We start from the raw sequence: 26,145 nt of genomic DNA, 5'->3' as shown, positions 1-26,145 counted from the left end.
ACTTCTTCATCGCAACCCGGCTCGATAACTGTTACCTTCTTACATCCTCTCACTTGCAACGTGCACTTCCCCGAAGATAAATCAACCCCACCGCACAAGCAACAATGGCGTCCAAGGCTTCCACCTGCTGTGGAAAGAGCGCTGAGTGCGTGTGCGGTAAGTTATTACATGCTCAATCAGACTCCCGTCATTTCTCCCTCCTCTTCCTCTTCCTCTTCCTCTTCCACCACCATCATCCTAAGCGAAGCGTCAACATCACTACCAGAGAGGTCTCCTCTCCCGGCTTTCTGAGCACTCCTCTTCCCAGCCTTGCAGTCCGGCTAATCATCCCCTTCCTGCTTGTCTTTCAATACAGCTCAACAGGCCAAGTGCTCTTGCGGTCAACAGCCCGCGCTCCACTGCAACTGCGAAAAGGCCTCCACTGAAAACTCGGTCGACGGCGCCCGCTGCTCGTGCCGTGCCCGTCCCGCTGGCCAGTGCAACTGTGCCCGCTCCGACGCAGAAAACAAAAAGCCGTGCGGCGACACATGTGACTGTGGTTGCCGTACTTCTGGTGAGTCTATCTTAGTCCTTTACCGTTGGTTGACTGCGCTAACGATGGCATGGCCAGGCTCTTGCACGTGCTCCAAGGCGGCGGACGGTGGATTCAACCCATCCGAACACGAGACCGACTTCACAGGCAAGAAATAAGCCTGTTGCTGTTACGGATCAGGCTTAGTTGAGGCGTGTGGTCCAAATCGCCTCGAAGGGGATACGGCGTCGGCGTTTCGTGGCGTTTATAATGGATTGGGCAATCGGTATCAGGACCTTTGTCAGCTCCTCCAGCGATGGGTTCGACATGGGAGTCTTGGAGCTCCCCGGCGACAACTGGGAGGATGTGCAGTATCGGCTCAAAAAATGGCCGAAGGACCCGCGAATTCCCCACGAGCTTCCCAGGCTGCCTCGGACCGCTGTCACGAGCCAGGATAGACATCAACAAAACAAACGGAGAAGGGTGATTGCCCGGCGATTGGCGTACTGGCCGGAGTCCTGGGGATTCAAGGTCGTGGTTTGACCTTAGCGGTAGCGAAGCAATGCTAGTGAAGCATCTACTCATCGATTCGGTTTTCTAATTCATTCACTCTTCTTTTCGCGCTGAGGTACTTGGAAGCTGCGAGATATCCTGGTTCTGATTCTACACGTGTATGGCTCCTCACCGTGCAGGATAGGCTGATGGTCGGTTGAGGACTGGTTTTGACTCGAGTGGCGCGACGTGTTGGCACTGCTGGCGTCAAAGTGGGGGTCTTGGTTCGCTACGGAGCTCAGGCCAGTTTGCGACAGGAACGAACAAGGAGAGCTTCTCGCTCACCGCTTGGCAGAATCCTCCCAGTATTTCGGTTCGACAAGGGTAGCCGGGTAGCTGCTGCGCACGGTGCATAGGAGCTTATTGAGCTTAGACAACAGGTGAAAGTAGACGTGCCCGACGGTTGAACAATAGTAGAACGCCAATATCAATGTGATTGAACAGGTCAACGTTTGTGGTTTACAGTCCATCTGTTCTTATTGCGAATACATTGCCAGTACCCTTGGCATTGTTGGCCTGAACAATTGTAGAGGATCGCCGGATGCGGTACAGTTATTGTGGGCCCCCTGTTCCTATTGCGGCGACCAAAACAAAACTCGAGTTCGGTCCAAAAAGATCGCGCGCAAGTTTAAATTCCCGAGCTCTTCACACAACTCACCACTCTACTTTCTGTCAACAACACCATCTTTGCAACAGAAACTGACTTGATTCTGTCTGACATTGCCCTCCTGCATTGAACTCTACAGCTCGAGTCAACTCATTCCCACTTGCACATTCTGCATCGTGCGATTCTGAATTCGTTGCATCGAGCAAAACCAACGATGGCCCCAAAGAGAGCTGTCGCTGCGGCGAGCGAGACCGCTCCGCCCGCTAAAAGAACCAGAACCACCACTGTGACCCAGAGAGCTGCTGCTGTATCCAAGACGGTCGTCGAAACTAAGGCTGCTGCGCCGAAAAAGGCTGTCGCGGCGAAGAAGAACACAGCGACCAAGGTGACCAAGAAGACGGCGGCCACCAAAAAAGCCGGCGCCTCCAAGAAAATCGCTGCGCCCGCGACTAAGAAGGCTGCCGAGCCCTCCGAGGCATCTGACAAGGAGAACGAGGTGGAAGCCGCGAAGGTCAATGGCACCAAGGTCAATGGAGCGAAGCGCAAGCGCGACCAGGAGCAAAACGAGTCGGTCGGTGACGACGTCGCGAGCGATGCCGAGGTCAACGATGAGCGCGGCGGCAAGCGCGCAAAGAAGGACGAGGCCGCAAGCGCACCAGCCAAAAAGAGAAAGGCGGCCGCTCCCAAGCCGGCACCGAAACGCGCCGCGCGCGAGCTCAAGGCAATCAACGAGCCACCCAGCCAGGTCATGGACATCTTCGTATTCGGCGAGGGCACTGCTGGCGAGCTTGGTCTGGGCAGTGTGAAGGTCGACGGCAAGAAGCCCATCGATGTAAAGCGCCCCCGCCTCAACACGAACGTCAAGGGTGTGGTGCAGGTCGCTTGCGGCGGCATGCACGTTGCCGTGCTGACAAACGAAAACAAAATTTTCACCTGGGGCGTCAACGACCAGGGCGCGCTGGGTCGCGACACCACTTGGGACGGCGGTCTGAGAGACGTCGACGATGAAGACGACGAAGACTCGGATGATGAGGATACCGGCATGAACCCCAAGGAAAGCACGCCCGCTGAAATCGACACATCGGACATCCCCGAGAACACCAAGTGGGTGCAGGTTGTCGCCAGCGACAGTGCGACATTTGCTTTGACCACGACCGGCCAGGTCTACGGATGGGGCACTTTCAGGAGCAACGAGGGCATCCTCGGCTTCAACAAGAGCGTCATGGTCCAGCGCACTCCGGCTCTCGTCCCCGAGATTTCCAAGATCAAGCAGCTTGCCGCCGGCCTGAACCATGTCCTCGCGCTCGACGAGAAGAACAAGATCTACGCATGGGGCGCTGGCCAGCAGGCGCAGCTCGCGCGCCGGCTCCTCGAGCGCGACGACCTCGCTGCCCTCTATCCATCGGGCATTGGCTCACTTCCCGGCCGCGCCAAAGCCGAGAAGCTCGCCTGCGGGTCTTACCACTCGTTCGTGATCGACACCAAGGGCCGCGTCATTGGCTGGGGACTCAACAACTATGCTGAGCTCGGCGTGGAGGATGAGGCCGGCCAGGACGGCGGTTACGTCATGCGCCCACAGCTTATTAAGTCGCTGGAGCAGTACGAGATTGCCGACATCGCTGGCGGCGAGCACCACTCCCTCGCCTGCACCAAGCAGGGCGAATTGCTCACCTGGGGCCGCATCGACGGGCACCAGGTCGGCCAGCCGTCCGAGTCCTTCTCCGAGGACAACACCATCTGGGACGAGCGCAACAAGCCGCGCATCCTGCTGGTCCCGACCGTGGTGCCGGACATCAAGGACGTCGTGCGCGTGGCCGCGGGTACCGACCACAGCTTTGCTATCACCAAGGAAGGGAAGGTGTATTCCTGGGGCTTCTCTGCCAATTACCAGACGGGACAGGGCACAACGGATGATATTGAGTCCCCATCACTGATCGACAACACCGCGATCCGGGACAGGAAGATCATCTTCGCTGGTGCCGGAGGGCAGTATGGCATTGTGGGAGCGCTGCCGGAGGGGAACTAAGATTGTGTTGAGGGGCGATGTCTCTGGAGCAGGTTGATTTGGAAGACAGGCGCTTGGATGGAGAGGATTGGACGATGATGAGCGCTGTTTTTGTCTCTTCTTCCACCCTGGTTCGGATCATGGTTGGTTTTGCCAGTTCGTTGGTTGGCTGGCTGGATGGGATAGCAGGGGCTGCCGTATCGGCAATGCTCCCTCACTTCTCACAACCTGGGACTGGACTATGAACTATTTGGGTGTGGATGTCTTGAGGTTTTGCTTTTTTCTTTTCTTCTCTGCAGGCATTTCTGGGCTGGGACCGGCGTTGGTATGGTTAGCATGCTTTGCCTGTACACTAATCTCGTCCGCGCATTTGCATCTAGGTCTTCGCGAGGCTGTTCTCGTGAGCGCGGCGTAGGGAATGGGCATGAATCGACTTTGACTTGAGCTGAACGGATCACGTCTAGTGCTAGTGACTCTGATGGTTGACTTGATAATATCATGTGCGTGATGAGGTGCAGCACTAGCAAGGGGACTGAGGACAGTTGCGTGCTGGTTACGTAAGTAAGGTAGGTAAGGTACCCTAGGTTACCATCGAGGGAGTAGCAAGATGATGGCTGTGTCGATGAGGATCAAAAGAAAATGCGTACCCTACATTCAGTGTGCCAATTACTCTTGTTTACACGGAGTTCTTTTTCCCTTGCCTGGCCCTCTAGTTCCCGTCTTCTACTTCGAATGGGAGGCAAATTGGTGTGGTGTGTCTTTTTATCATTACGATATCTCTTCAGCTCGATACTGTCAGGATATGATACTGTACACCAACAGCCAAACAACACATCTATCCTTCTCAGCTCCTAACCGCCCAATTTAGAGTACCGCTCCAGCGCCCCGAGATCCAATCAGCATATCATAACTCCGCGAGCTTAGCGAGGGACCCGCTCCCGCGACTGCTGAACACGCCCATGATCCCAAATCCGACATAGAAAAGCATCAACGGGTATGCCACCAGGCCTCTCATCCCCTTCATGCCGCCCACGGCGCAGAAGATGCCGCTCGCGCTCCACGTGCACCACATGATGGCCGCCGTCGTCAGCACGATCCCCACGGGTGTGTCCATCGGCATGAAAATCCCCACCATGCTGGTCGTCACCAGCGGCAGAAGGCAGTACCCTAGCACAGACGCCGAGCGCGTAAAGGTCAAACTGCTGGACGAGACGTCGACGCCGCTGCTGCCCATCGCGGTCACGTCGGGGTAGGTCGCTGCAGCGGGACCGGGACCTCCTCCCGCTCCGGCGACGGGATCTGGAGTAAGAGAGGGCGCCATGAGCGAGAGGATTGTGTGGAGCAGGATGGACCCGAAGACGGCCAGTCCGTAGATATACCCGAAGTGCACGCGCCCGGACAGGAGGAGGAAGGTGCCGTAGAGGAGGAAGAAGAGGAGCGGGCCGGCGAGGTCGCTGTCGTCCATTAGGTGTTGATCGACGCGGCTGAAGGGGTTGAGCACTGCGAGAGTCTGGGTCGTGTTGTGGTTAGAATTCGCAGGATAGAAGGTGAAGTAGGAACTGGGGGGGGGGGGGGGCGCAGAGGGCAGAGAAGAAGTGTACCTTCGCTTGGATGTGCCCGACGTTTACCCCCAACTCTTCGAGCAGCGGTGGCTCGCCCGGGTAGCCTTCTGTTGAGAAGGCCGCTAGCCAGCCCGTTCGTAGACCGCCCTGCTCGCCCATGCGCCCCGACACGTCTGGTCCGGCACTAAAGCCGGCATTGAAACTGCTTGAGTCGCCGTAGGCGCCTGATGAAGGGCCGGGGGCGTAGCCGTAGGAGGCTTGTGATGGCGTCGCATGGCCGGATACCGGCTGCGCGTAGTTGGACGGGTAGAACTGGAGGTTCTGCGCACCTGTCGGGGTGTAGCCTTGGTTCGGTGGTGCGCCGCCGTAGTATTGTGACATTGTGCTGGCAGCAAGGGAACAGGGAAAATGGAAAAGTGAGCTTCGAGTGGCGTCTTAGTCGCTGGCAACGATCCGTGGTTTGTCGGCTGTGGATATGCTGTAAGGTAGAACGCAAATCAAGGAGTGTGTGGTTGTGTGTTTGTGTGGTTGACCGAGCTGGCGCAGCTGCCTCAGCTTTCACCGAAGTTGCGATCTTGCTTCATCAAGCCGTGCGTCAGCAGCGTCAAGCTCCGGTCAACTTACCATGCGAAAACGCTGGCAGCTGGCGGCCACCTGGTGGTCACTTAGCCACCAGCTGGCTGAAGACGCCGCTGGCAATCGGCGGCGTTGGGGGGGTTGTTTGCTCCGACAATTTTTTGAGCGGCCAGACCCTGGCGTCATGCCATCTGCCGCTTCCGGAGGCTTCTCGAACACCACAACGGCCGCATTCTCCGACACCTTCCGAGCAATTTCTGATCTTGACGAAAAGGCAAGCAAGGCGGCCGACGCTTGCACGTAATCCACAAATGGTAAGTACCTCAACTACATCATTATCCTACGCACCAATCCATTCCGAGTCGCAACCCTCCGTGCCGTTCTCGTCCGTTGGAAACTGACAGTGCTTGTTCGCTAGGCCTATCGCTACATAACCCAAGTCGTCCTCGTGGGCACGCGCGTCTTAGGGCGCGCCTTCGCGGAAGCTTACAAGCAAGCGTCCGCTTCAAGCCAGTATGCGCGCGCACAAGCCAAGTCGGGCAATGGCAGCGTGTCCGGGCGCGCCAGCTTCAACACCGGCATGACGCTCGACGAAGCCTGCAAGATCCTCAACGTGAAGCCGCCACAGAACGGCCAGGCCAACATGGAGGAGGTGATGGAGCGGTTCAAGCGGCTGTTCGACAACAACGACCCGAAGAAGGGTGGCTCCTTCTACCTGCAAAGCAAAATTCTGCGCGCACGGGAACGTATAGAAGCGGAGGTGAAGCCGACGATAGAGAAGGCCGCACAGGAGGCCGAAGTGAAGGAGGGTTGGAATCCCAAGCTATATAAGGACAGGTAACCGGGCTGGCTTGCTTGGTGCTGTGTCAGGCCGGAGACGCACCCTTACGCCTCGGCTTTGACTCTGCTGGGGTCTGGATAGGGAAGGCGGCTGCAGCAGGACCGAACAGCCACCGTCAGACCGGTTGCCATCTGAGTTACTGTTCTACCGGTGAACAAAGCGACAGAGACGGTCCCCGGCGGCGCGTCGACCTAAGGGGTTAGGGTGGTTCAAACCGCTGCAGATCCCCGTGTGTACACATCTTCACTCGACTTTGGCGAAAGCCTGGCGTTTTACGGTTGGGACTTTATGCGGGCTTACGCGTTGGATGCATTGGGGCTAGACCGCGACACACGACTCTCCACGCTCACTGTATTTGTTTTAATGCCTGTAAAAATACCTGTTGGAGGTCGGAGGGAACGGCGGTAACATTTCGCCCGGCGATATGTGTGCATCTTAGACAGGGAGGAAAGCGGCGTCAAGGGCTCATCTAGTGTAGATGAGACACAAGTGAGCAATCTTGGAATCTCGAGCCGAGGGTCTCCAGTCTTTGGATTGAAGGGCCTTCCAAAAGTATCCCCCGGTGTGGAGGCTGGCTCATGCTGTGAGAGGTGAAGTGAGGTTTGTATGGTAACTTTTACTTATTAGATTTGAACTGATCATCTGCAGAAGGCTGGGTCAATCGCATGGCACCAGGACGTCTAGGTTCTCGAACCTGATGCGGGCGGTGGTAATAACAAGGGGCACAAATGTAAGGTATGCTGGACCACCTAGTCAAGTATCCTGTCTGCCTCGTTTTCCCATCCCAGCTTACCATACATGCTGCAACTCACCTGTCACATCGATGTAACACGTGCCTTGGTGGACAGTACATGCCGACTCACAAGGCTCTATAACCTTCGCTCCTGCATAAATCCCCTTTGTTACGTTGCTAATCCTTACAGCACGAGTCGCACCTCGACGCTTCATACTTTAGGTCAAGTACAGCGCAGCAAGTCTCAGACTTTCCTCTTGACAAGCCCCTTCCAAAAGTCAAAGCTGTTCTCGTCGCTCTGCAGCGCCCACACCTTCCCAGTCGCCCTCAGTGCGCCATTGATTCCGTCGTCGAGCACCTCTTGCGCCATCAGCATGCCCCAGTCCCTGGTAATGCCCACGACTCGCGCCTTGACGCCGCCCTCAGCCTCCAGCGTCACGATCTGGTTGGTGTGCAGCCAGTGCTGGTAGTACTTGCCCTCGAGCTCTCGCGAGAACCCGTTGCGGCAGAACTCGGCGTATAGGACTTCGAGACGGGTCAGGATGCGGGCGAGCAGCCGTTCGATGCGGAACGGTTCCAGCCTTCTACTGCGGCCGATCAGCGGCAGCACGGCGTCCAGGCTGGTAGTTGGCCGGCCGTTGTTCGTGTTGATGCCAATGCCGAGGACCACCTGATAGTTCCCCGACGAGTAGGCGCAGTTTGCCAGGATGCCGGCGACTTTCACGTACGAGACCTCGTTCGGCTTCTTGGGATCCCTCACGTAGACATCGTTGGGCCACTTGATCTTGATGGGCATATCCGAGTAGCCTTCGTCGTACGACTTCACTGCCTCGACAATGGCCAGAGCGGCGAGGTACTGGATGAAGACGATGGGCCGCGATGCCGCGAAATGTGCAGGATGGTTGATGACAGTCGACATGATGAGCTGACCTGGGGGCGCTACCCAGGTGTTTGCGCCTCGACCACGGCCAGCGACCTGCGTTGTTGCGGCGAGGGTGAAGCCTGTGGGCAGCTTGGAGAGGAAATTGTAGTTTCTGGCGGGGGTTCGTGTTAGTCAACGAGCGCATCTAGGTGAAGGACCACTCACTTCTCGAGCAGAGTGTTGGTGCTGGTGACGACCTCGCCATACATCAACACGTTGCCCCATGATTCCGCTTCCGGCTCCCTCGCTCTGAACTCCCGAAGACTCGAGTAGAGCACGGCGTGGTTAAAGTACGGAGTCTCCTTAGGATCCGGCCACGCATCCTCATGGGAAACAATGCGCTTGACAATTCTGCTGTAGTCGGCGGTGGGATCGGGAGATTCGCGGCCAGTGCCTTTCTTCGATGCCTCGAATTCGCTGGACAGAGCTTCACTCAGGGCCGCCATCGACCACCTTGAATCCGGCTTCTCAAGGTGGAAGAGGTCGTTGTAGCCCTTGATGTAGTCCTCGCCGTTTTCTTTGGTGATGATCTCGTCAAGCGAGCATAGAATCTCCCCGACTTCGGTGGGATGAAGCGCAGAGAGATGTAACTTGGACAAACCCGGCACGGGGCATACTTCTAGGCTGACCTCCAGACCGAGCTTTGTGAGGCAGGCCTTCAAGAAGGACGTTCTGGATTCTTCATCCGCCTTCAAGGCATCAATGAGACCGTCATATCCAGGGACGTCAGATTGATGGCTGAGGTTGACAGCGTCAAATCTGCCCACGTTAGCGATATCTTGGGGACAGGCTGAGTGAGTGAGCTACTTACTCGGGATGGGGCCCCGTGAGGATCGCGGTGCCGTTGCCAACTTTACAGTACACTATCGCGGCTTTGGCGGTACCGGATTCGACTGCAATATCTTCGACATATTCAGCAAGCACTTGGATATCGCCAGAGGCGGCCGCGAGCTTGTCGGCATCCACGAATACTCCGCCGCCGTTATAGTAACACCTGAACGTATCAGGAAGCGCAGGTGACTTGGGGAAGGCTGCCTGGGCCACGGAGATGCTGGCAGCCTTTGCGCCGTTCTCACTGTGGTAGCGGAATCCCTTAAACGCGCCACCGCGGCAGGTCCCCGGAAAGAAAGCCAACTCTCGGCTGCCAACGACTTCCATCTCAGGATTTCCGACCTCGAACTCGCAGCGGCGACTGCCATAGTATCCACCGGCACAGAATCCCAGGTAGGCTCCTCCTCCGCGGATAAACTGAGTGATGCGGCGGTTGCCGGTACCATTAAGAGCGCGGCAATAGCCAAGATCAGCACCACCAGGGAAGACTAGGAGCGAACATGTGGGAGCCCAAGGCTCCTTGAGCAAGGACGACTCCGTGATGGGGTTCACGGCATAATTAGGACCCAATACTCGCCGCAGCGAGTAAATGCAGTGCCGGACAGATTCTAGCGTCGATCCGGTGCCTGGGCCAAAATCAGTCTAGATTTACTAGTAGGGACGTTATTAATAAAACGGCACACATACCTGTGTACACTAGGACGTTGAGCTTTTGTGAGGCCATTCCGGTTTCGCAGATCGCCAGGGGTTGGATTGGTTGTTGTGTTGACTGGGAATCCCAAATGCGCAAATAAATATGACCGAAATGTGTCTCCTCTGATTCATCAACTTGACATGCCCAAAGTAATTTTTCCAATAGCAAATCCTAGCCAAGCGTCTCGTGTCTCCCGCCGCAATGGGATCAACGACGTCGAAGGAGGGCACACAGCCAAAGGCAGAGCAGCCGACCCCTGCTGTTCAGCAGGACGACGACGAGCCGGATGAGTGGTGAGTGAAGTCCAAGTCGAGAGGCGGCCCTGACGTGAGACGGGAACAAGTCACTCCTTCCGCTACGGAGCCTCTCTATATCAACCTCCTTTTCACCCAAAAAGCAAGATGCCGTGCTCATCCGGCGATGTATTTCTACAGGGATAAGCGCATATTCAGCACCGGCTGTGCAGGTACGTCTATGGGATCCGCTCCCCCAAAAGGGTCACCGATTGTTGAGACATTTGGGGAGGCAAGAGCCTCGGAGGTTGCCGGAAATCTCGCACCGCCGAGCTCAGGAGAATTTCGTAGCTAACCGAGACCATTACAGACGAAAATGCGAAGTTGACAGACTGCTACTATGAGAAGAAGGACTGGAGAGCTTGTAAAGACGAGGTATACTGAATCCTCTACGTGCAGTCAGGAATCGTGTGACTGGCTAACACACGACGGCGCGGGGCAGATGGAGAGGTTCAAACAGTGCTGGAAGATTCAGGGGAACGACAAGCGCACCGACACGAAGGATGCATAACTCACTCAACCGCGATGTGCGCATGAAGCCATCCACATAACATCCTGAGATGAACTCGGGCGATACACTGGCAGTTTACTCAAATCGCATCGCTCTGCTGTAACTCTTTCCGGCCATCGATCATTTGAACGATCTGTGTATTACTACTGACTGAGGATTGTGTAAATACTACCTACCGACCACCATTTGAAATTACCGAGGATGGGTTGTGTAAACATGCACTGACCTGCGTAATAACACATATGGGCCGTGTAAATATCCGCCGAGGGCTCACTGCAATGAACATTCTACCCCAGGCCGTGGCTTCGGCATGACGGGCACTTTCCGGAAATAACGAGTAATATTTGAAACACTCCAAGAAAGTCCAGGCCGCAGTTTGTATCTTCGCGATATTGACCCGCTACAACTGACAACTCGGGCTGCTTGTCAGACGTACTTCGTAATCGACAGATTCCAGGCCCGTACTGAAATCAACAATGCCAGACCCTTGTACGGAATACGTACGGAGTATTGCCAAGACTCCCCAAGGTCCAAGCTCCCATCTCGATAACGTTAACGATAACGACAGGGGACAATTTCCGCAGCGACAACCTCCAACACTCTCCCGCAGCATTACAGAACGATGCGATCCCGAGCTCTTCAGGCGTGCCGCCCATTGCAGGCGGCATCAAAAAGCCTACAATGCCCTGGTATTCTTAACCAACGATCACCTCGCCTCATACGACATGTCCGTGCCGCGTCTTCTTCGTCCTATGTCGCCAAACACAGAACCTCCACGGCATCCTCCTCACCAGCCCCAGCTGCCGCCCGGCGAGCAGCCCCAGCAGTGCCACAGGGGCCGAAGAACCCAGCCGCACCCAGCAGCGAAGTGAACGGCGTCATCGACCCGCAAGCCGCCATCCTCCCCGCCGCGACCGTCGCGGATGTCGACCCGCTGCTCGCGGCGCAGATCCCGACCACCGAAAACAGCAGCAGCAGCCCTGTGGGCTCCTCAGCATTTACCGCGGCGATAAGCGGAAGCGGCGGGAATGGCGGCAACGGCAACGGCGCAGCAACCATCGACTGGTCCTCGTCGTTCCACGGGCTCTCCACAACGCCCTTCAGCCCGGAGACGGCCTCCGTGCTGATGCAGTCGATCGATCCGCTCGACATTGAGATCAAGCCGGATGGGATCATCTATCTGCCTGAAATCAAGTACCGGCGGATTCTAAACAAGGCCTTTGGGCCCGGCGGCTGGGGACTGGCGCCGAGGGGGGAGCTGGTGGTCGGGGAGAAGGTGGTGACGCGGGAGTTTGCGCTCGTTGTGCATGGCCGGTAAATTGACGACACCCCCCCCCCCCCCCCCCCCCCCCCACCTCTACTACCCCGTCGAGGTACGAAGTGCTGATGGAATAAACGCAGATTTATCGCCCAAGCGCGCGGCGAGTGCCAGTATTTCTCCGAGGAGACGATCCCGACGGCGGGCGAAGGGTGCAAATCGAACGCGCTGCTGCGCTGCTGCAAGGACCTGGGCATCGCGTCCGAGCTGTGGGATCCGCGCTTCATCCGCGATTTTAAGAAGGCCCATTGCCAGGAGATCTGGGTCGAGCATGTCGCGACCAAGAAGCGCCGCCAGATCTGGACGCGCAAGGACACCGAGCCGGCGTATCCTTATCAAGCGGTGAAGCGGTAATGGCGAGCCGAAGGCTTGACTTTCTTCGTAGAAAGGTATAAAGCGACAGCCGGAACACATTACCGGGCTTTATTCAGCTCAGTGTAGAAGGAACCTGTATCACACATCTCATGGTCTCGATTGACGGCCGGTTGTACAGTACAAACAGTGTAACATGCTAGACAAAACTCAAGCGCATATAAGGACCATTCACGGTGTCAACCCGGTACCAAGCACAATTTTGACTCGGAGTCATTCATTCTAAGAGCTGCTTCTAATCATCCTCCTGAATCGTCGCTCTAGCCGCCTGGGATTGCCAGCCATGAAACGAAAGCCATGGGGGCCGTGTCTAGATACCACTTGTGCCCAGACGTAACGATGGAGATAACCACAAAAACGCCAGGCCCATCCATATCCCATGACCATTGTGCACGTACCTCTTTTACCACATACAAATATCGTCCCATATCTCCGCGACTACCCAAAACCAAACAACGACGTTACCGACCGGAAAGAACCCTTACTTCTCCATCCCCGAACTCCTCCCCCCTTCACCCCCGCCACCGCCACCACTACCTCCTCCCCAACCCCAGGCAATCCAACTCTGGCCCCCACCCCTCTTCCTGACTCCTTCAACAGGCGTCGCATCAACATCCACATCTTCCCTGAATTCCAAGTCCTCCTCCTCCGCCCCGCTCGAAAAGGCCTCCAGCTTCTCAAAATCGCCCTCGCTCCGGCTCTTGCTCAGGCTCAAGCCGCTCGTGGAGCCAACACTCTGCTCGCTGAGACTCTTCCGCTGCCCCCCAACACCCAGGCCGGAACCCTGCTGCTGTTGCTGCTGTTCCTGACGTCGCGCCGTCTCAACGGCATCCGCCTCCTCCTTGTCGAGCGCCGACATGACGATGCGCAGGCGCTCGCGCTGGGCGCGGATGAAGGACATGCGGGCCGCGGCAGAGGCGGTGCGGACTGATTCCGGGATGATGCCCCTGCTGCTGCTGCTGCTGCTCTCTGCCTCGGGGGCGGATGCGGAGGGTTTGGTTGCGGCGGAGGAGGTTGGGAAGGTGGTGGCAGCGGCAGAGACGGCAGAGGCGAGCAGGTTGTAGAAGTCGTTTGTCAGGCCGGCAGCACCAGGGGCTGTGCCTGAAGCCGGGGTGGTGGTGGCCCATTTCGGGGTGGGCAGGGTGAAGCGTGCGAGAAGAGACTGCGTGTAGGATTGTGCGCTCTGGGGCTCGGGCGCGGCGGCGGGTTCGGCCGAGGGCGGCAGGCCGAGGACGTTGGTCTTGAGCAGCTCGATTGCGCGCTTGAGGTAGGCGATGCCCGCGCTGCGGAGGCGGTCGTGCGCGGAGGCGATGAACTCTTCAATGGCGGTCTCGTTCTCTTCGAGGCGGGGGTGGATATATTCTTCGTAGATCAGGCGGGCGCCTTGGGTTTGTGGGAGCACGAGGTAGAGAAGGAATAGGAGGCGGATGTAGGCGTAGAAGGGGATCCTGGTCGTAACTGTTAGGCGGTGAAAGGTAGAAACCCGCGTAGCGAGTGGGAAACGGACCAGAATAGGATCCACTCCGTCCACGACTCAACGAGAAGCACGCAGGCAAGAACAACCCAGTACATCAGCCATGGTGTAAGCTGAGAGGGATCTGAAGTCTTGAGAGCCTTATAGCTGGCGAAGAGCGGGAAGAGGAAGGACGCGATGGAGCTGTTATGGGTTTGAGACACAGTCAGTTCCAAGGTCAACCGATTGAGACGTCATCACGAAGTGGAAGTAACAAGACGCACGAGAGCAGTTTCGCGAAGATGTCGAACATCGTATCAGCCCCGTCGCGGACGGCGAAGGTCCAGAGTGCTATCCGGAGGGGTGTTGTGTAATAGGGAGCATGCAGACAAATGAGGCCCGATGCCGTCGTACGTTATGCGGCTCGATGGTTGTTAAAGGGCCTCCGACGTCAATGAAATGGGCGGCGGACAAAAGCAGGGAGGGGTGCAGCACAGGAGCAAGGCCAGCTGATGGGAGCTCCGGACAGGGGCCGAATGCGGAGAGCTCCACCCAGTTGGGCATGGAGAAAGACGGCACGTTGGGCTGTTTGCGGTCGCAGAACTCTCGGCCTAAAACGTCTACGTATTCAGGACAATATTAGGCCTCCAGAATTCTAATCAAGGGTCCGATTCTGCGACATCTGTTCTGTAGAGGGTAAGACGTCGGGATACAAGATCCATTGCTTGGGGAGCTGCGAGTACCTGACGACCCACTGCCCCACGGTGAGCATTGACGTAATGTGGGGTAACGAAGTACGTACCTTGTAGTGTACTATACAGATGCGTGCTGCAGTGTATAAAAGACATCTCTATTCCACATCACAAACTGCCCAGGTTCTCATGGCTGGACGCCATCGAGACTTTCGGATGAAAGATGGCTGCTTCGTGGTTTGCCGGAGGGCTCCACTCACGTGGAGAGTCTGCTGCTGCTGACGCGTCCTTGAAGTGCTCTCATCTTTTGAGAACTCATTACACCTGTGTGAGTCTTAAGGCTACTGAGGTAATACTGTGGTGCCTACTAGTACCCTCGATTTCCAACAGCCATGATTGGTCTCCCTACCCCAGCCCTTTATTCCTCGTGACAATCGGGGTGCTGGTTTCTGATGTGAATCAGCTGGGGTTCATCTTAAAGGATCTGCTTCGGGTTATGTGCTTACCCCCGATACCATTTCCAACATCCTCGCTCTTTGGCATATGGGTACGCTTAACAGCCAAGACTCAAGCCCAACCTGAAATCCTAAAAGACGCAGGGAGTGGTGGGTATATGGGTCTGGCGTGTCTCCGGTTCAGAGCAGACTGTGGGAATGGTGGGAATAATAAGCATGTACCTCTCTGTAAGCCCCAGGTCTGAGCCAAACAATTCATGGTTTTTGGTGCTGGCCTTTGCTATGGGAGCAGAGTTAACCTCGTGCCCAGACGGACAGACCACACACACTCAGGGCATGATCCGGTTCAGAGATTAACATTGCTCGCCACCAGTCCAAGAACGACGGTGCAAAGGGAACGTTTTGCTGACTGCTTCGAGATGCGTTCAACTTAGAAGAGGCCCTGGATATCGTACACAGGAATCAGTTGCTGTGTGGATCTTGCCGCTTCTGACATCCTGCTAATGAAAGCTATGCGTGTTCTGAGCAGTTGTATGTTTAACCTCCATTGCCGGCAACTGGTTCCGGCCAGTATTCGGAAATGCCCTCCAAGGTGAACTAGCATCTTGGCGCGAAGTAGTGGCGGTTTACCGGAAGCGCTAGGTCCAGACGAGGTGAGGCTCGTAACCTAAGGTACCTAAGCTACACTACTTGGTTAGCTTGAACCCGGCTGGCAGCCTCAGTCGCACCGGGCTCATGGAGCCTTCTCGAGGCACCAGGCACCTGGGACGCGAGGTTCTGAACGGAGTCCTTGGTGAAGCGCCTCCATCCAGGTCGCCGTGAACGTGAAAGGGTGGGCCCGGTGGAGGTCACAATTGTGGTGTGGAGAGAGCTGATACCATGTGCAGAGCGAAGCTGAAGGTGGGTCCTGTAACGAGCAGTAGAGGCGGAAGGGCTCCCCGATTTCTCCTCGACATACTAGTATGTAAAACAACCAACATCAATCGCCCGGCCTCTTACCTTGTTCAGCATCTAGTGGCATATGCAGCCATCACAATGTATTGAAATCAACCATCATCGTTTGCCGGCTACCCTACAACAAATCCGTGCAAGTCCGGCAGGCAAAGATCTGTGGGACCCGGTCCAACAGCGGGCTTGGCAAGTTTAAGCGTAGATTTCTGTGCAGCTCCTTGGCAGTCTTTGCCTCTTGAGTCCTGAGGGGAGCGCATCCCATGTCTTGTGCTCGATCGGTAGCGAACCGCAGGGTTGCACACTTTTGGCTGCAGAACGTGCTAAACGCAAAGCAGCAATACCGCCGTGAGAAGTTGTCAGCCCAAGCCAAGGCTGTGGATTTCTTCCTCGGTGCTCCTCATACTGACCTTGCACCCCCTGCTTTGGGCCACAGCTAGCGGACAGGAGTGCTTTGCCGATCTTGACTGCCGCGAACGCCAATAACGGTCCGTATCCCCACACACCGAAAGCCGGAAGCTTGGGCTGGATGGGGTTGCATGTGCTTCCCCATGGGGTTTGAACCTGGTTTCCACTGGGTCTGGGGGTTTGAGTGCGGAATGTGGAGGAGGAGGACAGGGCCGGGTCAAGCGCACGGTAAAGCATCGTGGAGCATGGGGCCCCTGTAGATAAAGCTTTTGGTCGCCAGCACAAGTCAGCACCGCTCCTTCATGGATAAGGTATCTCTCTTCCTCGGGCGCCCTATTTCTCTACCATCATCGGAGCCGACAGAACCCACGTGAGCTGCGCTGCGCCCTCACCAGACCAACGGCCGCCCAGGACTCCGATTCGTCTTCGTCGCGATGGACGTCGCCATGGCCGACGAGAAGAGGACGCCTTCGTCTGATTCGGACAAGGCAAAGATCCAGCACACCGAGGCGCACGGCGGGGCGCAACTTGAAGCGGTCGCCGGGAGAGGCCACGCCGCCACGGACGAGTGAGAACGTCAAGACCCGGAGATAAACAATACGCAGTCGATGCTGACCAACTGCTCAGGTACGGGCAAGCCCTGGTCCAGTTCGATCCCAAGGCCGAGGCCAGGCTCCGCAGGAAGCTTGACTTGTACCTCGTCCCGACCGTCTCGCTGCTTTATCTCTTCTGCTTTATTGACAGGGCAAATATCGGTATGTATTGTACAATACATTTACATGTACAAAGTCGCACGCTCGCTGACACTGAATCCGCAGGAAACGCCAGGATTGCCGGGTTCGAGAAGGACTTGGGCATGAAAGGCTACGACTACAACGCACTGCTGTCCATCTTCTACATCTCGTACATCGTGTTCGAGATCCCGTCCAACATCATGTGCAAGTGGATCGGACCCGGTTGGTTCATTCCGGCCATCTCTCTCGGCTTCGGCATCGTCTCGGTCTGCACGGCCTTTGTGCACAACTTCGCGCAGGCCGCCGGGGTTCGCTTCCTGCTCGGCGTGTTTGAGGCCGGCATGCTACCGGGCATTGCCTACTACATGTCTCGCTGGTATCGCCGGTCCGAGCTCACCTTCCGCCTGTCGCTGTACATCGTCATGGCGCCCATGGCCGGCGCGTTCGGCGGCCTCCTGGCCTCGGGCATCCTCAGCCTGAGCCACTTCGGCGGCTTGCACTCCTGGCGCATGATCTTCGGCATCGAGGGCATTATCACCATCGGCATCGCGGTCATCAGCTTCTTCACGCTCACCGACCGGCCCGAGACAGCGCGCTGGCTGAGCCAAGAGGAGAAGGACCTCGCCATTGCCCGCGTCAAGTCGGAGCGCGTCGCCACGACCGAGGTGCTCGACAAGATGGACAAGAAGAAGCTCCTCCAGGGCATCCTCAGCCCCGTGACCATGTCGACTTCGGTGATGTTCCTGCTCAACAACATCACGGTGCAAGGCCTGGCCTTCTTCGCTCCCACCATCGTCCGCACCATCTACCCGGACAAGTCGACGGTCACGCAGCAGCTGTACACCGTGCCGCCCTACGTCGTCGGCGGCTTCTTCACGCTGGCGCTGCCCCTGATCAGCTGGCGCCTGGACCGGCGGCAGATCATCATCATCCTCACGACGCCGCTGGTCATCGTCGGCTACAGCATGTTCCTGGGCACGGAGAACTCCAACGCGCGCTACGCCGCCACCTTCCTCCTGTCGAGCTCGCTCTTCGCCATCGGCCCGCTGTCGAACGCGCAGGTCAGCGCCAACGTCGTGTCCGACACGGCCCGCAGCAGCTCGATCGGGCTGAACGTCATGATGGGCAACGTCGGCGGCCTCATCTCCACCTGGAGCTACCTGCCGTGGGACGGCCCCAACTACCATATCGGCAACGGCCTCAACCTGGCCGCCTGCTGCACCGTGCTCATCGTCTCGACCCTGACCCTGTTCTGGATGAAGTGGGACAACAAGCGCCGCGACGGCCGCAGCGTTGAGGAGGAGCTCGCGGGTATGTCGCAGCAGGAGATCCAGGATCTGGATTGGAGGCATCCCGCCTTCCGCTGGAAGCCGTAGGAGGCGCGAAGTAACGGAATATGTGTTCATTTGTATGAAGCGTGCTGTTGTAGCATTTATGAGATGTGGAAGCTCTCCCCCATTGCTTTGGTACTATAGTACAATGCCCACCCATATTGGAAACCCCGAAGTGTGACTACAAGCGTTGGTGTCGTCCGGATAAAACCTCCAGCGACATATGGAAGCTCTAGTTACCGGCTCTGCAACGGCAATGCCTTGCTTGGCAATGCTTGAGACTAAGACCGGTAACCAAGTGGATGGATCGAAGGTCTTATGAGGCATGGTACCTGGGGGTGGCTGACACTCAACTCCTCTTGATCCTCGGCCCCATTACTAATGCATAATCTTCATAGTGACCCGTGACTCCTTCTTCAGCCTCTTTAGCCAAGCGAGGGAGTGTCTGATGGTGAGCTGGACCAAGGGGGGAAGGAAGCGGGAAGGTGAAACGGCCGACCAGGCCTTCCGAGGCAAGTCCTGCTAAATGTTCTTCCTGGTACCATGAAGGATGAATGTTTAGCGGTTATACTGAGCCACAGGCGCCGCAGTGCGTCCATCTACCCTGCATTTACTTCTTCCATCCAGAAATGAAACCTGGAATGCGTGTCTTTTTGGGCCTCTAGACCCCCAGTGCTATTCAATACTCTCTAGTGGACCTTTCCGCTGCAACCTCCCAGATACGTCTACCCCTGCTGACTTACATCTCCGCTATTCAGCGAGGCAAAGCTGCTGAACAAAACAGCTTCCGCTTGGGCCTGTTTATGTGCCAAGCAAGGGCAACCTGGCAACCCGTCGCGCCGAGCACCCAAAGCCAAAAAGGATCGACCATGGTGGTAATCCTCGGTCGGAGGCCCGTGAATGTCTGGTGGCGGGATACAACCTGGTCTGCATCCCTCCTCCGCGTGTCGGCCAAGGTGTGGTAATAGTACTGGTCGAGGGTGCGGCGGAGATGCTGCGGGTGCTGGTTAGTCAGGACAGGCTTTATTTGTCTCTGCTGAATATTCAAGAGATGGGCTCCTGGGCCTATGATGCTCGGTCTCACAGGACGCAGACTATATCACAAGATTCTGTCCATACATAACGATAACCCCAGTACACTAATAGACTAGCTCTTCTGCTCTCTTCTCCCCTTACTTATCTCCTTCTTTTCTTCCCTTTCTTTTTCTACTTTTTCTTTTCCTCTTTTGCTTTCCACTATCTTCCTTATTAATGTTTTGTTTGTGCTCTTTTATCCTCCTCCTCTTCCTTCTCATTCTTATATTCCTCCTTCTTTCTACATCAATTCCTTTGTCTGAGTCATTATATGAGCTCAGTTTGCGACATGAAGCTCGGTAATACTCGGCTCGCACACCTGTTCATTGTTAGGCGAGCTCGTTTCTTTCATCTCACTCCCAGAAGCATGAACCCCAGCATTCTTTTCCATCGCCGGAAGCATGGGATGCTTGCTCCGGCAGATTCTCATGAGAATAGGTACCCTCTTCAGTCTAGGAAGAGCGACATGAAATCTCCGGCCCAGCGCCTTCCTCGGTCATAGGTTCTATCTCACGGGCGTCAGCCATACCGGCGTGACGATGACGGACAGCCTGAGTAAAATTGCGGGGCCATGGCAGAAGAAGTGGCGATCCTTGGGTGTGCATTGCCTGGCAGGTTGGAGCCCATTAACAGTAGCATCCATGTAATGTGGTACGAAGCACGGCGTGTCACGTTGGCTGCAATGCGGCCACCGCTGCTCGCCTGGTTGCCGTGGTTCAGCTTTCAAGTTGCCCGGATTGAAGTGAATACAATTATGTTTGCTGGCATGTACCGTCTCTATTACTGATGTTTGATTTACGGATGGGCTCATCATCATCCTGTGGCGTTGCCAAATTGATTGGGCTTTTCCACTCACGCCTGTAAGTTATGCATAGTACTGCGCAATTGACAGCTCCTTCATCTCGATACCCGGCGAGGCCTTGCCGTCTCGGATAACTAGGTTCACCACCGTATTAATCAAACAAGCCGCTGCTGGCCAAGCCCCTGATGGTACCCTCAAAGCCGACCACCTCACTCGGATCGATGCCGAGTTCCTCGGGAGAGATGGAATCGTCCCTGACGGCCCACGGATCACACCTCTCGCCAAACTTAAACTGCCACGCCAGCTCGGTGCCGGCAAGACCCCAGAACTTGGTCCACACCTCCTCCGAGACCGGGATCAGGGCTCCGCGCTTGCCCGTGATCTCGCACCATTTGTCCATCATCTGCTGGAACGACCACCGCTCAAGCGCCACGTTTGCGTACTTGCCGAACGCGGCCGGGCCAGTGGCAAGGACCTGCCGCACCCAGATGCCCGGGTTGACCGCCATGTCGCCGGCCAGGAGGATCTTGGCCTGTGGGTTGGTGGCTAGTATCTGGACGTACTGGCCGGTTCCGGGCTGGAGGGAGGTCAGACACACAATTGGGAGTACAAAAGGCAAAAGAAAAAGAAAGAAAAAAAAAGAAAGAAAGAGAAAAACTGACGTATTCAAACGGCTTGATCAGCGGAAAGTACGCCATGTTCTGCGGATAATAGCCAACGTAGAGGTAGGTCGTCTTGCGGGCCAGCTCGGGCAGCTCGGCCTTGATGCGCGCGTCGACGTTGGCCTTGTAGTCCATGTGGGGGGTCTCGAGGCTGCCGTCGGGGAACATGCGCTTGGCGCTGGGCTGGGTCGACCACAGGTAGTGCTCGAGCGTCGGCGTCCTCGCGGCCGCGCGCGCGAGGTTCATGCCGTGGCGCTCCTCGATCTCGCCCGCCTCCCACTGCGACTTGCCCGAGAAGAGCGACTCCCACCAGTTGGTCACGGCGAAGACGGCGGCGACACCGTCGAATGCCTGGGCGAGCGACGCCTCGTCGTCCCAGTCGGCGCGGACCACCTCGACCGAACCACCATCGGATTCGGCAGCAGCCACGAGCTTCTTTGCCGCCTCGCTCTCTGGGTTGCGCGTCACCGCCCGCACTCTCCAGCCAGGCGTCTTCCTCATGACATTGACGACGCCCCCGCCCTGTGCGCCGGTGGCGCCAGTAACAGCGATGATCTTGACATTGGACATGGTGATGTCATGAACTCGACCCTCAATTGAGTCTCACTCTTTGATGGCCTCCTCGCGTTGACTGGCTGGATTGCTTTGCCGAAATGGAAGCAAATGCAACGTGCCCGTCACTATGACAGCAGTAAATAGGGAAAAAGAAAGGGCGGATTGATGAGATGAAAGGCGGGGGAAATATGATGGCCAGCAAGAGCCAGACAGTGGTGTACTGGTAAGTTGGAACAAGGTCGAGATAAGGTTACCGTTACACCCTCCGCTAACTCAGTTCTGGCCAGTTACCCCCCTGTCAATCAGGGTCGACCTGTCGAGCCTACTGTGTCGTATACATTACGTGTACAAGTATGTACAGTACATGAACACGTGGGGGTACTAGAGACAGAAAAAGCAAGCACGGGCGTGGGCGCCAGATGATAGTGGTACGTGTATTACATCATACACCACCTGCACGCTTCTCGCTCCCAGCCCCTGAATCTAGCCCTTGTTGGACTTGTTTCGTTGGCTTTCACATGCCCACTTCAAAGTCCTGCACGCGGCCCGCATCCTCAGCGTTGCCCTCGGGCGGCCCCTGCAGCGCATCCTCGAGGCCGCTCTTCTCGCCGTGGATCATGGCGAACCACGGCTCGTAGACCAGCCGATTGCGTACATTCTGGGCCCCGGCCTTGTGCTCGGGCGCCTCGTACCAGAACAGCCCGTCATGAGCCGTCTCCACCGTCTCGCCCGTCCGCTTGTTGTCGGCGTCGTCGATGAACAGGTCATAGGCCTGGAGGATGGTGGCCGGGCGCACGAGGTGCTCCGGTAGGAAGGCCTTGCCCAGACCGGGCATGACGGGCGTGATGGCAGGGCCCATCATGATGGTGTTGATGGTGATGTTCTCCTTGCGCAGGAGCAGCGGCGCGTTGACACGCACCCAGTGGACGATGCCGGCCTCGACCGCGCCGTACTCAGGGAAGGTCGGGCACGGGTGCACGCCGAGCATGCTGCTGGTGGCGACGATCTTGCCGCCGGGCGCGGGCGTGTTGTGGCGCATGAAGTGCGTCGCCAGCACGGTGCCGTACATGAGGCCCTTGAGGTGCGTGTCGGTGCACGTGGTGTCGGGCTCGGGTGGCAGGTCGTCGACGCCCGCGCCGCGCCGCCGGAAGTTGTACCACGACCCGCTGTCGACGCTCCCCGCGTTGGCGATCAGCAGGTCTAGCCGCCCCCACCGCGCCCACACGTTTGTGAACATGGCCGCCTGCGCCGAATACGACGCGACATCGCACGCCTCAAACACGGCCGTCTCGCCCGACACATCGAGGGACGCGGCCTGCACGGCGCCGACATCCGCCCGTCGCCCGGCTAGCGCCACCCGCCAGCCCTTTGCGTGGAGATGGCGGGCGAGGGCGAGCCCAATGCCGCTCTAACGTGGCCAGGTGGCCTGGTCAGCTCTGGATTCTGGAACGCACAAAGGGGGAAAGAAAAGGGGGGAAAGTACTCACCGTCCCACCCGTGATGATGGCGACTTTTGCTTTGTTTTGATTTGGAACAGACCCCATCCTGGCGTGTTGCTCACAGTCAAAACTGCCGTTGGATCCGAGATCCCGGCAGTCAACGGCGCGAAATCAGCAGTTATATCAAGGTTGTTAGTTGGTACCTGTATGCATACATCTGTTGTGGTGCCCATCCTCCCCCTTGCCAGATAGCAGGTAGCAAATCATATCTCGAGTCCAGTTACAGTATCCCAGACTGCCAGTGGCGCATGCAGTCGCTCGCATTGCAGAATGGATTCAACGGAACCTATTGGAACGTTAGTTATCACAAATCCCCCCAAGCTCTTCCAAAAAGAACCCTAATCATTGGATCGGTGCCGTTAGTTCATCAGCTCGCGTAGCTAGGTCCTGCAGCCTGCTGCAGGAGAAACCCCCCATGCGACTGAAAATATGAAAAAAGAAATAGGGACGGCAAGAAGTGGGATGATTTTGGGAACGGTGTGATGTAGGCATTGATTCGCTCACCACCACGCGGCTAACCACGCCAGCAACAGGCATGCCGCGGGGTCGGTACTCTTCTCCGAGTCCCTGGGTTCCCACGGGCTATGGCCAAAGACTTCTGCACGTGTATAATATGTTACGAAACGGCCTCTTTGGAGCGCAGCGCCAAGCATGATGCTCTAGACCTAGAGACCCTATTGCCGGGAACAGAGCGAGGGCCTTTCTCGCTGAGATCAGCCACAACCACACAATGGCCAGTCGATTATGGCCGCGAAAGACGGCGGTGGCATCACGAATCAGGCTCCATCCCAACGCTGAAACATAACCATTCGTTCTTGCTGTATATTTGCAACATTCGACTGCCTACTTCTGCACAGGTTACACAGTATACATATTATGCGAGCGGTACAGTATGTTTATCCCATGCGATTGGTCCGGAAGCTGCTCAGTTCCCGGCTTCCTGGGTTGTTCTGCAGTCTGAACCTGCAGTGCAACGTCGAGCAGTCTGGTCGTTGGCCGCATACCACACAGCCCAAACATGAGATGATGAGCATCCAGCATACCTACCAACTTCGGGGCGCACGTGGTGCGGTGCAATGCCCCCGTGGCTAGGTCATTCACTTTCATTTTTCATTCAGTGGCTGAAAGCCTGAAACTGGGATTGAGGTCTCCAAATGGAAAGCGAGTTGAGATCCAATGTGTGCTGCTGTGGGTGCAACCCAAAGCGAGGCATCCCGCGCCTGGGGCACTGCAGTATCAACTTCCAGTCTCGGATCCCGGTGGGGGCCATGCTGGGCAGCAGTTCAGGGTCCAAGAAAAGCACCTATATACAGAAACACGAAACAGCAGAGAGATTTGCTTTATTGTGGCAACGGCATGATGTTGCCCCATCTTTTGCGACCGAGCTGAAGATGTTCTCATCCCAGGAGAGAGAGCGGGAGAATATTACAAAAGAGCATGGGATGCGACAAGCAAATGAATCAGAAGCTGTTGATTCGGCAGTGTCCCCCCTATCCTTCTCCTGACCTGTGCGCCAGTCATCCCACGGAACGGCTGAAATGAAGATAGCCTCGACAGAAGCCGCTCCTCGGTCACTCGAGACGACGATTCCGATCGAGAACGGGCGCCAGGTCGCCATGATCGTGACGTCGACCTTGGCCATTGTCGTCCCGACCATCCTCGTGGGCCTGCGCTTCTGGGCCGGACGCATGATCCGCCGGCGGCTCGACGCGAGCGACGTGTGCATCGTCGCCGCGCTCGTCTTCACCATCGGCCTGCACATCGACATGTACGTCATGGTGCTGCTCGGCGGCTTCGGCTTCCACGGGGGCGAGATCGTGCAGCGCTTCGGCCCGGACACGCTGATGCTCTTCCTGAAGGGAATCCTGGCCTTCCCCATCATTTGGAACTTCACCATCTGCTTCAGCAAGCTGTCGGTGCTGCTGATGTACACGAGTGTCATCCCTGTGCGCGAGATGGTTACCGCCTGCCGCGTCGTCGGCCTGCTCATCGTCCTGTGGAACTCGGGCGGCGTGTTGGGCGCCCTGCTCCTGTGCCGGCCCATCGCGCTCAACTGGGACAAGTACCTCCCGGGCACCTGCGGCGACAACTGGCTCTTCTATATATGGCTCGGCGGCATCAACGTCGTGGTCGAAGCTGTTATCCTGTTGCTTCCCGTGCCGTTTATCTACCGGCTTCAGATGAAGACGTTCAAGAAGCTGGTGGTCATTGGCTTGTTTAGTGTCGGGTGGATGTAGGTCCTTATATATCCTCCTCCTCAATCCCCCGGTCTTTCTCTTTCTCTCTCTCTCTCCCTAACTCTCTTGGCCTTCTCAACCTTCAGGACCTGTGCCGTGACCATCTACCGCCAAGCCTCGCTCCCGCACCTCTACTTCGAGGACATGACCTACACGGGCGTGCTGGCCACCATCTTTACGGGCATCGAGCCCGCCGTGGCGCTCTCGCTCGCCTGCGTGCCGTTCCTCCGACCGCTGATTTACCGGAACGGCGGCAACAACAGCAACAACAATTTCTCGACGGGCTCAGACAACAGCCAGTACGCCAGCGCTGGCGGCGGCAGCACCACTCTCCGGAGCAAACGAGGTGGCGGCGCCGGCCGGTCGGGGGCAAGAAGCGGGAAGGGCGGTGGGCCGTCCAAGGAGGAGCACGACGACAACGACGACTCGTCTGAGATCCAGCTCCGGCCCTTGGAGGGCAGCGGCGAGTTGCGGTACGAGGCGGACGTGAGTCCCGGGGGAAGGAGGGGGCCGACGCCGACGGGATCCACGGAGGGGGCTATCATGGTCCGAAAGGGCTGGGATGTCGTCTCCGGGGTTCGACCGGGGTCGTGATCGTGAGGGAGTGTGAGAGGTTATGGCGTGTCTTTCTTTTGCTTTTTTGTTTTTCTTTTCCGGGCCGTGTGAGAGGGGACATGCAGGCATGTCATTTTGGTATCTTGGCGCTGAAACAAGATAACTTACTGTCAATCTCACATCTGCTCTTCTCAAACGTTACTTCCTCTGTTACCGTGGGTTAGACTAATTGGAGTACGTCGACTCGAGAGTCGAGAGGGTGGCACGGAGCGTACAACGAACTGATATGCTAGGAACGGTACTTTTCCCACGGCAGTGAATGCCTGCTACAACAATTTGATTATTGTATGGATTCCATTCGAGTAACGGGAACCCACGACGGACCCAAGTACTACTGTGGTAGGGCTCATCA

General features: G+C 56.9%; 13 protein-coding genes across 13 annotated transcripts; 7 read left to right on the top strand and 6 right to left on the bottom strand.

Moving 5' to 3' along the window:
* Nucleotides 1-104: 104 nt before the first annotated feature.
* Nucleotides 105-690, top strand: B0T15DRAFT_402745 (uncharacterized protein; the record flags this gene model as incomplete). The annotated part of the gene is made up of 3 exons (XM_062865177.1): nucleotides 105-156; nucleotides 356-553; nucleotides 611-690. The coding sequence occupies 3 exons, from the start codon at nucleotides 105-107 to the stop codon at nucleotides 688-690; spliced, it is 330 nt and encodes a 109-aa protein (XP_062718986.1).
* Nucleotides 691-1,689: 999 nt separating this feature from the next.
* On the top strand, nucleotides 1,690-4,125 carry B0T15DRAFT_539496 (putative regulator of chromosome condensation protein). The gene has a single exon (XM_062869737.1). It carries the CDS (start codon nucleotides 1,885-1,887, stop codon nucleotides 3,694-3,696), a length of 1,812 nt encoding a protein of 603 aa, XP_062718985.1. The 5' UTR covers nucleotides 1,690-1,884; the 3' UTR covers nucleotides 3,697-4,125.
* Nucleotides 4,126-4,338: 213 nt separating this feature from the next.
* Nucleotides 4,339-5,810, bottom strand: B0T15DRAFT_420235 (uncharacterized protein). Its single transcript, XM_062865537.1, has 2 exons — nucleotides 5,277-5,810; nucleotides 4,339-5,185 (listed from the first exon to the last, which is right to left on the bottom strand). The coding sequence occupies exons 1-2, from the start codon at nucleotides 5,616-5,618 to the stop codon at nucleotides 4,580-4,582; spliced, it is 948 nt and encodes a 315-aa protein (XP_062718984.1). The 5' UTR covers nucleotides 5,619-5,810; the 3' UTR covers nucleotides 4,339-4,579.
* Nucleotides 5,811-5,993: 183 nt separating this feature from the next.
* On the top strand, nucleotides 5,994-6,962 carry B0T15DRAFT_266573 (Pam16-domain-containing protein). Its single transcript, XM_062863416.1, has 2 exons — nucleotides 5,994-6,127; nucleotides 6,232-6,962. The coding sequence occupies exons 1-2, from the start codon at nucleotides 6,125-6,127 to the stop codon at nucleotides 6,652-6,654; spliced, it is 426 nt and encodes a 141-aa protein (XP_062718983.1). The 5' UTR covers nucleotides 5,994-6,124; the 3' UTR covers nucleotides 6,655-6,962.
* A 578-nt stretch (nucleotides 6,963-7,540) lies between these two features.
* Nucleotides 7,541-9,952, bottom strand: B0T15DRAFT_266767 (biotin-protein ligase). Its single transcript, XM_062863418.1, has 4 exons — nucleotides 9,828-9,952; nucleotides 9,121-9,766; nucleotides 8,475-9,068; nucleotides 7,541-8,421 (listed from the first exon to the last, which is right to left on the bottom strand). The coding sequence occupies exons 1-4, from the start codon at nucleotides 9,862-9,864 to the stop codon at nucleotides 7,632-7,634; spliced, it is 2,067 nt and encodes a 688-aa protein (XP_062718982.1). The 5' UTR covers nucleotides 9,865-9,952; the 3' UTR covers nucleotides 7,541-7,631.
* A 1,308-nt stretch (nucleotides 9,953-11,260) lies between these two features.
* Nucleotides 11,261-12,310, top strand: B0T15DRAFT_402290 (mitochondrial genome maintenance MGM101-domain-containing protein; the record flags this gene model as incomplete). The annotated part of the gene is made up of 2 exons (XM_062865152.1): nucleotides 11,261-11,952; nucleotides 12,040-12,310. The coding sequence occupies 2 exons, from the start codon at nucleotides 11,261-11,263 to the stop codon at nucleotides 12,308-12,310; spliced, it is 963 nt and encodes a 320-aa protein (XP_062718981.1).
* Nucleotides 12,311-12,589: 279 nt separating this feature from the next.
* Nucleotides 12,590-14,304, bottom strand: B0T15DRAFT_266799 (TB2/DP1, HVA22 family-domain-containing protein). Its single transcript, XM_062863419.1, has 3 exons — nucleotides 14,066-14,304; nucleotides 13,836-13,985; nucleotides 12,590-13,776 (listed from the first exon to the last, which is right to left on the bottom strand). Exons 1-3 carry the CDS (start codon nucleotides 14,092-14,094, stop codon nucleotides 12,810-12,812), a joined length of 1,146 nt encoding a protein of 381 aa, XP_062718980.1. The 5' UTR covers nucleotides 14,095-14,304; the 3' UTR covers nucleotides 12,590-12,809.
* Nucleotides 14,305-14,560: 256 nt separating this feature from the next.
* Nucleotides 14,561-15,490, top strand: B0T15DRAFT_266760 (uncharacterized protein). Its single transcript, XM_062863417.1, has one exon. The coding sequence runs from the start codon at nucleotides 14,697-14,699 to the stop codon at nucleotides 15,171-15,173; it is 477 nt and encodes a 158-aa protein (XP_062718979.1). The 5' UTR covers nucleotides 14,561-14,696; the 3' UTR covers nucleotides 15,174-15,490.
* A 1,240-nt stretch (nucleotides 15,491-16,730) lies between these two features.
* On the top strand, nucleotides 16,731-18,394 carry B0T15DRAFT_401537 (major facilitator superfamily domain-containing protein; the record flags this gene model as incomplete). Its single annotated transcript, XM_062865116.1, has 3 exons — nucleotides 16,731-16,852; nucleotides 16,912-17,039; nucleotides 17,103-18,394. The coding sequence occupies 3 exons, from the start codon at nucleotides 16,731-16,733 to the stop codon at nucleotides 18,392-18,394; spliced, it is 1,542 nt and encodes a 513-aa protein (XP_062718978.1).
* Nucleotides 18,395-18,612: 218 nt separating this feature from the next.
* Nucleotides 18,613-19,256, bottom strand: B0T15DRAFT_539480 (uncharacterized protein). Its single transcript, XM_062869736.1, has 2 exons — nucleotides 19,108-19,256; nucleotides 18,613-18,861 (listed from the first exon to the last, which is right to left on the bottom strand). The coding sequence occupies exons 1-2, from the start codon at nucleotides 19,218-19,220 to the stop codon at nucleotides 18,699-18,701; spliced, it is 276 nt and encodes a 91-aa protein (XP_062718977.1). The 5' UTR covers nucleotides 19,221-19,256; the 3' UTR covers nucleotides 18,613-18,698.
* Nucleotides 19,257-20,154: 898 nt separating this feature from the next.
* Nucleotides 20,155-21,706, bottom strand: B0T15DRAFT_266545 (uncharacterized protein). Its single transcript, XM_062863414.1, has 2 exons — nucleotides 20,888-21,706; nucleotides 20,155-20,802 (listed from the first exon to the last, which is right to left on the bottom strand). Exons 1-2 carry the CDS (start codon nucleotides 21,455-21,457, stop codon nucleotides 20,377-20,379), a joined length of 996 nt encoding a protein of 331 aa, XP_062718976.1. The 5' UTR covers nucleotides 21,458-21,706; the 3' UTR covers nucleotides 20,155-20,376.
* Nucleotides 21,674-23,134, bottom strand: B0T15DRAFT_266553 (uncharacterized protein). The gene is made up of 2 exons (XM_062863415.1): nucleotides 22,930-23,134; nucleotides 21,674-22,850 (listed from the first exon to the last, which is right to left on the bottom strand). Exons 1-2 carry the CDS (start codon nucleotides 22,984-22,986, stop codon nucleotides 21,957-21,959), a joined length of 951 nt encoding a protein of 316 aa, XP_062718975.1. The 5' UTR covers nucleotides 22,987-23,134; the 3' UTR covers nucleotides 21,674-21,956.
* An 869-nt stretch (nucleotides 23,135-24,003) lies between these two features.
* On the top strand, nucleotides 24,004-26,144 carry B0T15DRAFT_539475 (uncharacterized protein). Its single transcript, XM_062869735.1, has 2 exons — nucleotides 24,004-25,174; nucleotides 25,265-26,144. Exons 1-2 carry the CDS (start codon nucleotides 24,480-24,482, stop codon nucleotides 25,770-25,772), a joined length of 1,203 nt encoding a protein of 400 aa, XP_062718974.1. The 5' UTR covers nucleotides 24,004-24,479; the 3' UTR covers nucleotides 25,773-26,144.
* Nucleotide 26,145: the final 1 nt, after the last annotated feature.

Source organism: Chaetomium strumarium (genome assembly GCF_033439665.1).
Source record: "Chaetomium strumarium strain CBS 333.67 chromosome Unknown B0T15scaffold_6, whole genome shotgun sequence".
In the NCBI taxonomy this organism is placed as follows: domain Eukaryota; kingdom Fungi; phylum Ascomycota; class Sordariomycetes; order Sordariales; family Chaetomiaceae; genus Chaetomium; species Chaetomium strumarium.
This window is presented reverse-complemented; position numbering and strand designations above follow the sequence as displayed.

What these genes read in the sequence shown, in the direction of transcription:
- B0T15DRAFT_266545 (XM_062863414.1), bottom strand. Translation starts at nt 21,457, where the DNA reads ATGTCCAATGTCAAGATCATCGCTGTTACTGGCGCCACCGGCGCACAG. An exon ending in TGATCAAGCCGTTTGAATAC is followed by an intron (nt 20,803 to 20,887) that starts GTCAGTTTTTCT and finishes ACCTCCCTCCAG; the next exon opens with CCCGGAACCGGCCAGTACGT.
- B0T15DRAFT_266760 (XM_062863417.1), top strand. Translation starts at nt 14,697, where the DNA reads ATGGCTGCTTCGTGGTTTGCCGGAGGGCTCCACTCACGTGGAGAGTCT.
- B0T15DRAFT_420235 (XM_062865537.1), bottom strand. Translation starts at nt 5,618, where the DNA reads ATGTCACAATACTACGGCGGCGCACCACCGAACCAAGGCTACACCCCG. An exon ending in TCGGGCACATCCAAGCGAAG is followed by an intron (nt 5,186 to 5,276) that starts GTACACTTCTTC and finishes AACACGACCCAG; the next exon opens with ACTCTCGCAGTGCTCAACCC.
- B0T15DRAFT_266799 (XM_062863419.1), bottom strand. Translation starts at nt 14,094, where the DNA reads ATGTTCGACATCTTCGCGAAACTGCTCTC. An exon ending in ATCTTCGCGAAACTGCTCTC is followed by an intron (nt 13,986 to 14,065) that starts GTGCGTCTTGTT and finishes AACCCATAACAG; the next exon opens with CTCCATCGCGTCCTTCCTCT. An exon ending in ACGGAGTGGATCCTATTCTG is followed by an intron (nt 13,777 to 13,835) that starts GTCCGTTTCCCA and finishes AGTTACGACCAG; the next exon opens with GATCCCCTTCTACGCCTACA.
- B0T15DRAFT_266553 (XM_062863415.1), bottom strand. Translation starts at nt 22,986, where the DNA reads ATGGGGTCTGTTCCAAATCAAAACAAAGCAAAAGTCGCCATCATCACG. An exon ending in CCATCATCACGGGTGGGACG is followed by an intron (nt 22,851 to 22,929) that starts GTGAGTACTTTC and finishes TGGCCACGTTAG; the next exon opens with AGCGGCATTGGGCTCGCCCT.
- B0T15DRAFT_539475 (XM_062869735.1), top strand. Translation starts at nt 24,480, where the DNA reads ATGAAGATAGCCTCGACAGAAGCCGCTCCTCGGTCACTCGAGACGACG. An exon ending in TTGTTTAGTGTCGGGTGGAT is followed by an intron (nt 25,175 to 25,264) that starts GTAGGTCCTTAT and finishes CTCAACCTTCAG; the next exon opens with GACCTGTGCCGTGACCATCT.
- B0T15DRAFT_539480 (XM_062869736.1), bottom strand. Translation starts at nt 19,220, where the DNA reads ATGGTCGATCCTTTTTGGCTTTGGGTGCTCGGCGCGACGGGTTGCCAG. An exon ending in TGTTCAGCAGCTTTGCCTCG is followed by an intron (nt 18,862 to 19,107) that starts CTGAATAGCGGA and finishes AGCAGGACTTGC; the next exon opens with CTCGGAAGGCCTGGTCGGCC.
- B0T15DRAFT_266767 (XM_062863418.1), bottom strand. Translation starts at nt 9,864, where the DNA reads ATGGCCTCACAAAAGCTCAACGTCCTAGTGTACACAG. An exon ending in CTCACGGGGCCCCATCCCGA is followed by an intron (nt 9,069 to 9,120) that starts GTAAGTAGCTCA and finishes TAACGTGGGCAG; the next exon opens with ATTTGACGCTGTCAACCTCA. An exon ending in ACCAACACTCTGCTCGAGAA is followed by an intron (nt 8,422 to 8,474) that starts GTGAGTGGTCCT and finishes AACCCCCGCCAG; the next exon opens with AAACTACAATTTCCTCTCCA.
- B0T15DRAFT_539496 (XM_062869737.1), top strand. Translation starts at nt 1,885, where the DNA reads ATGGCCCCAAAGAGAGCTGTCGCTGCGGCGAGCGAGACCGCTCCGCCC.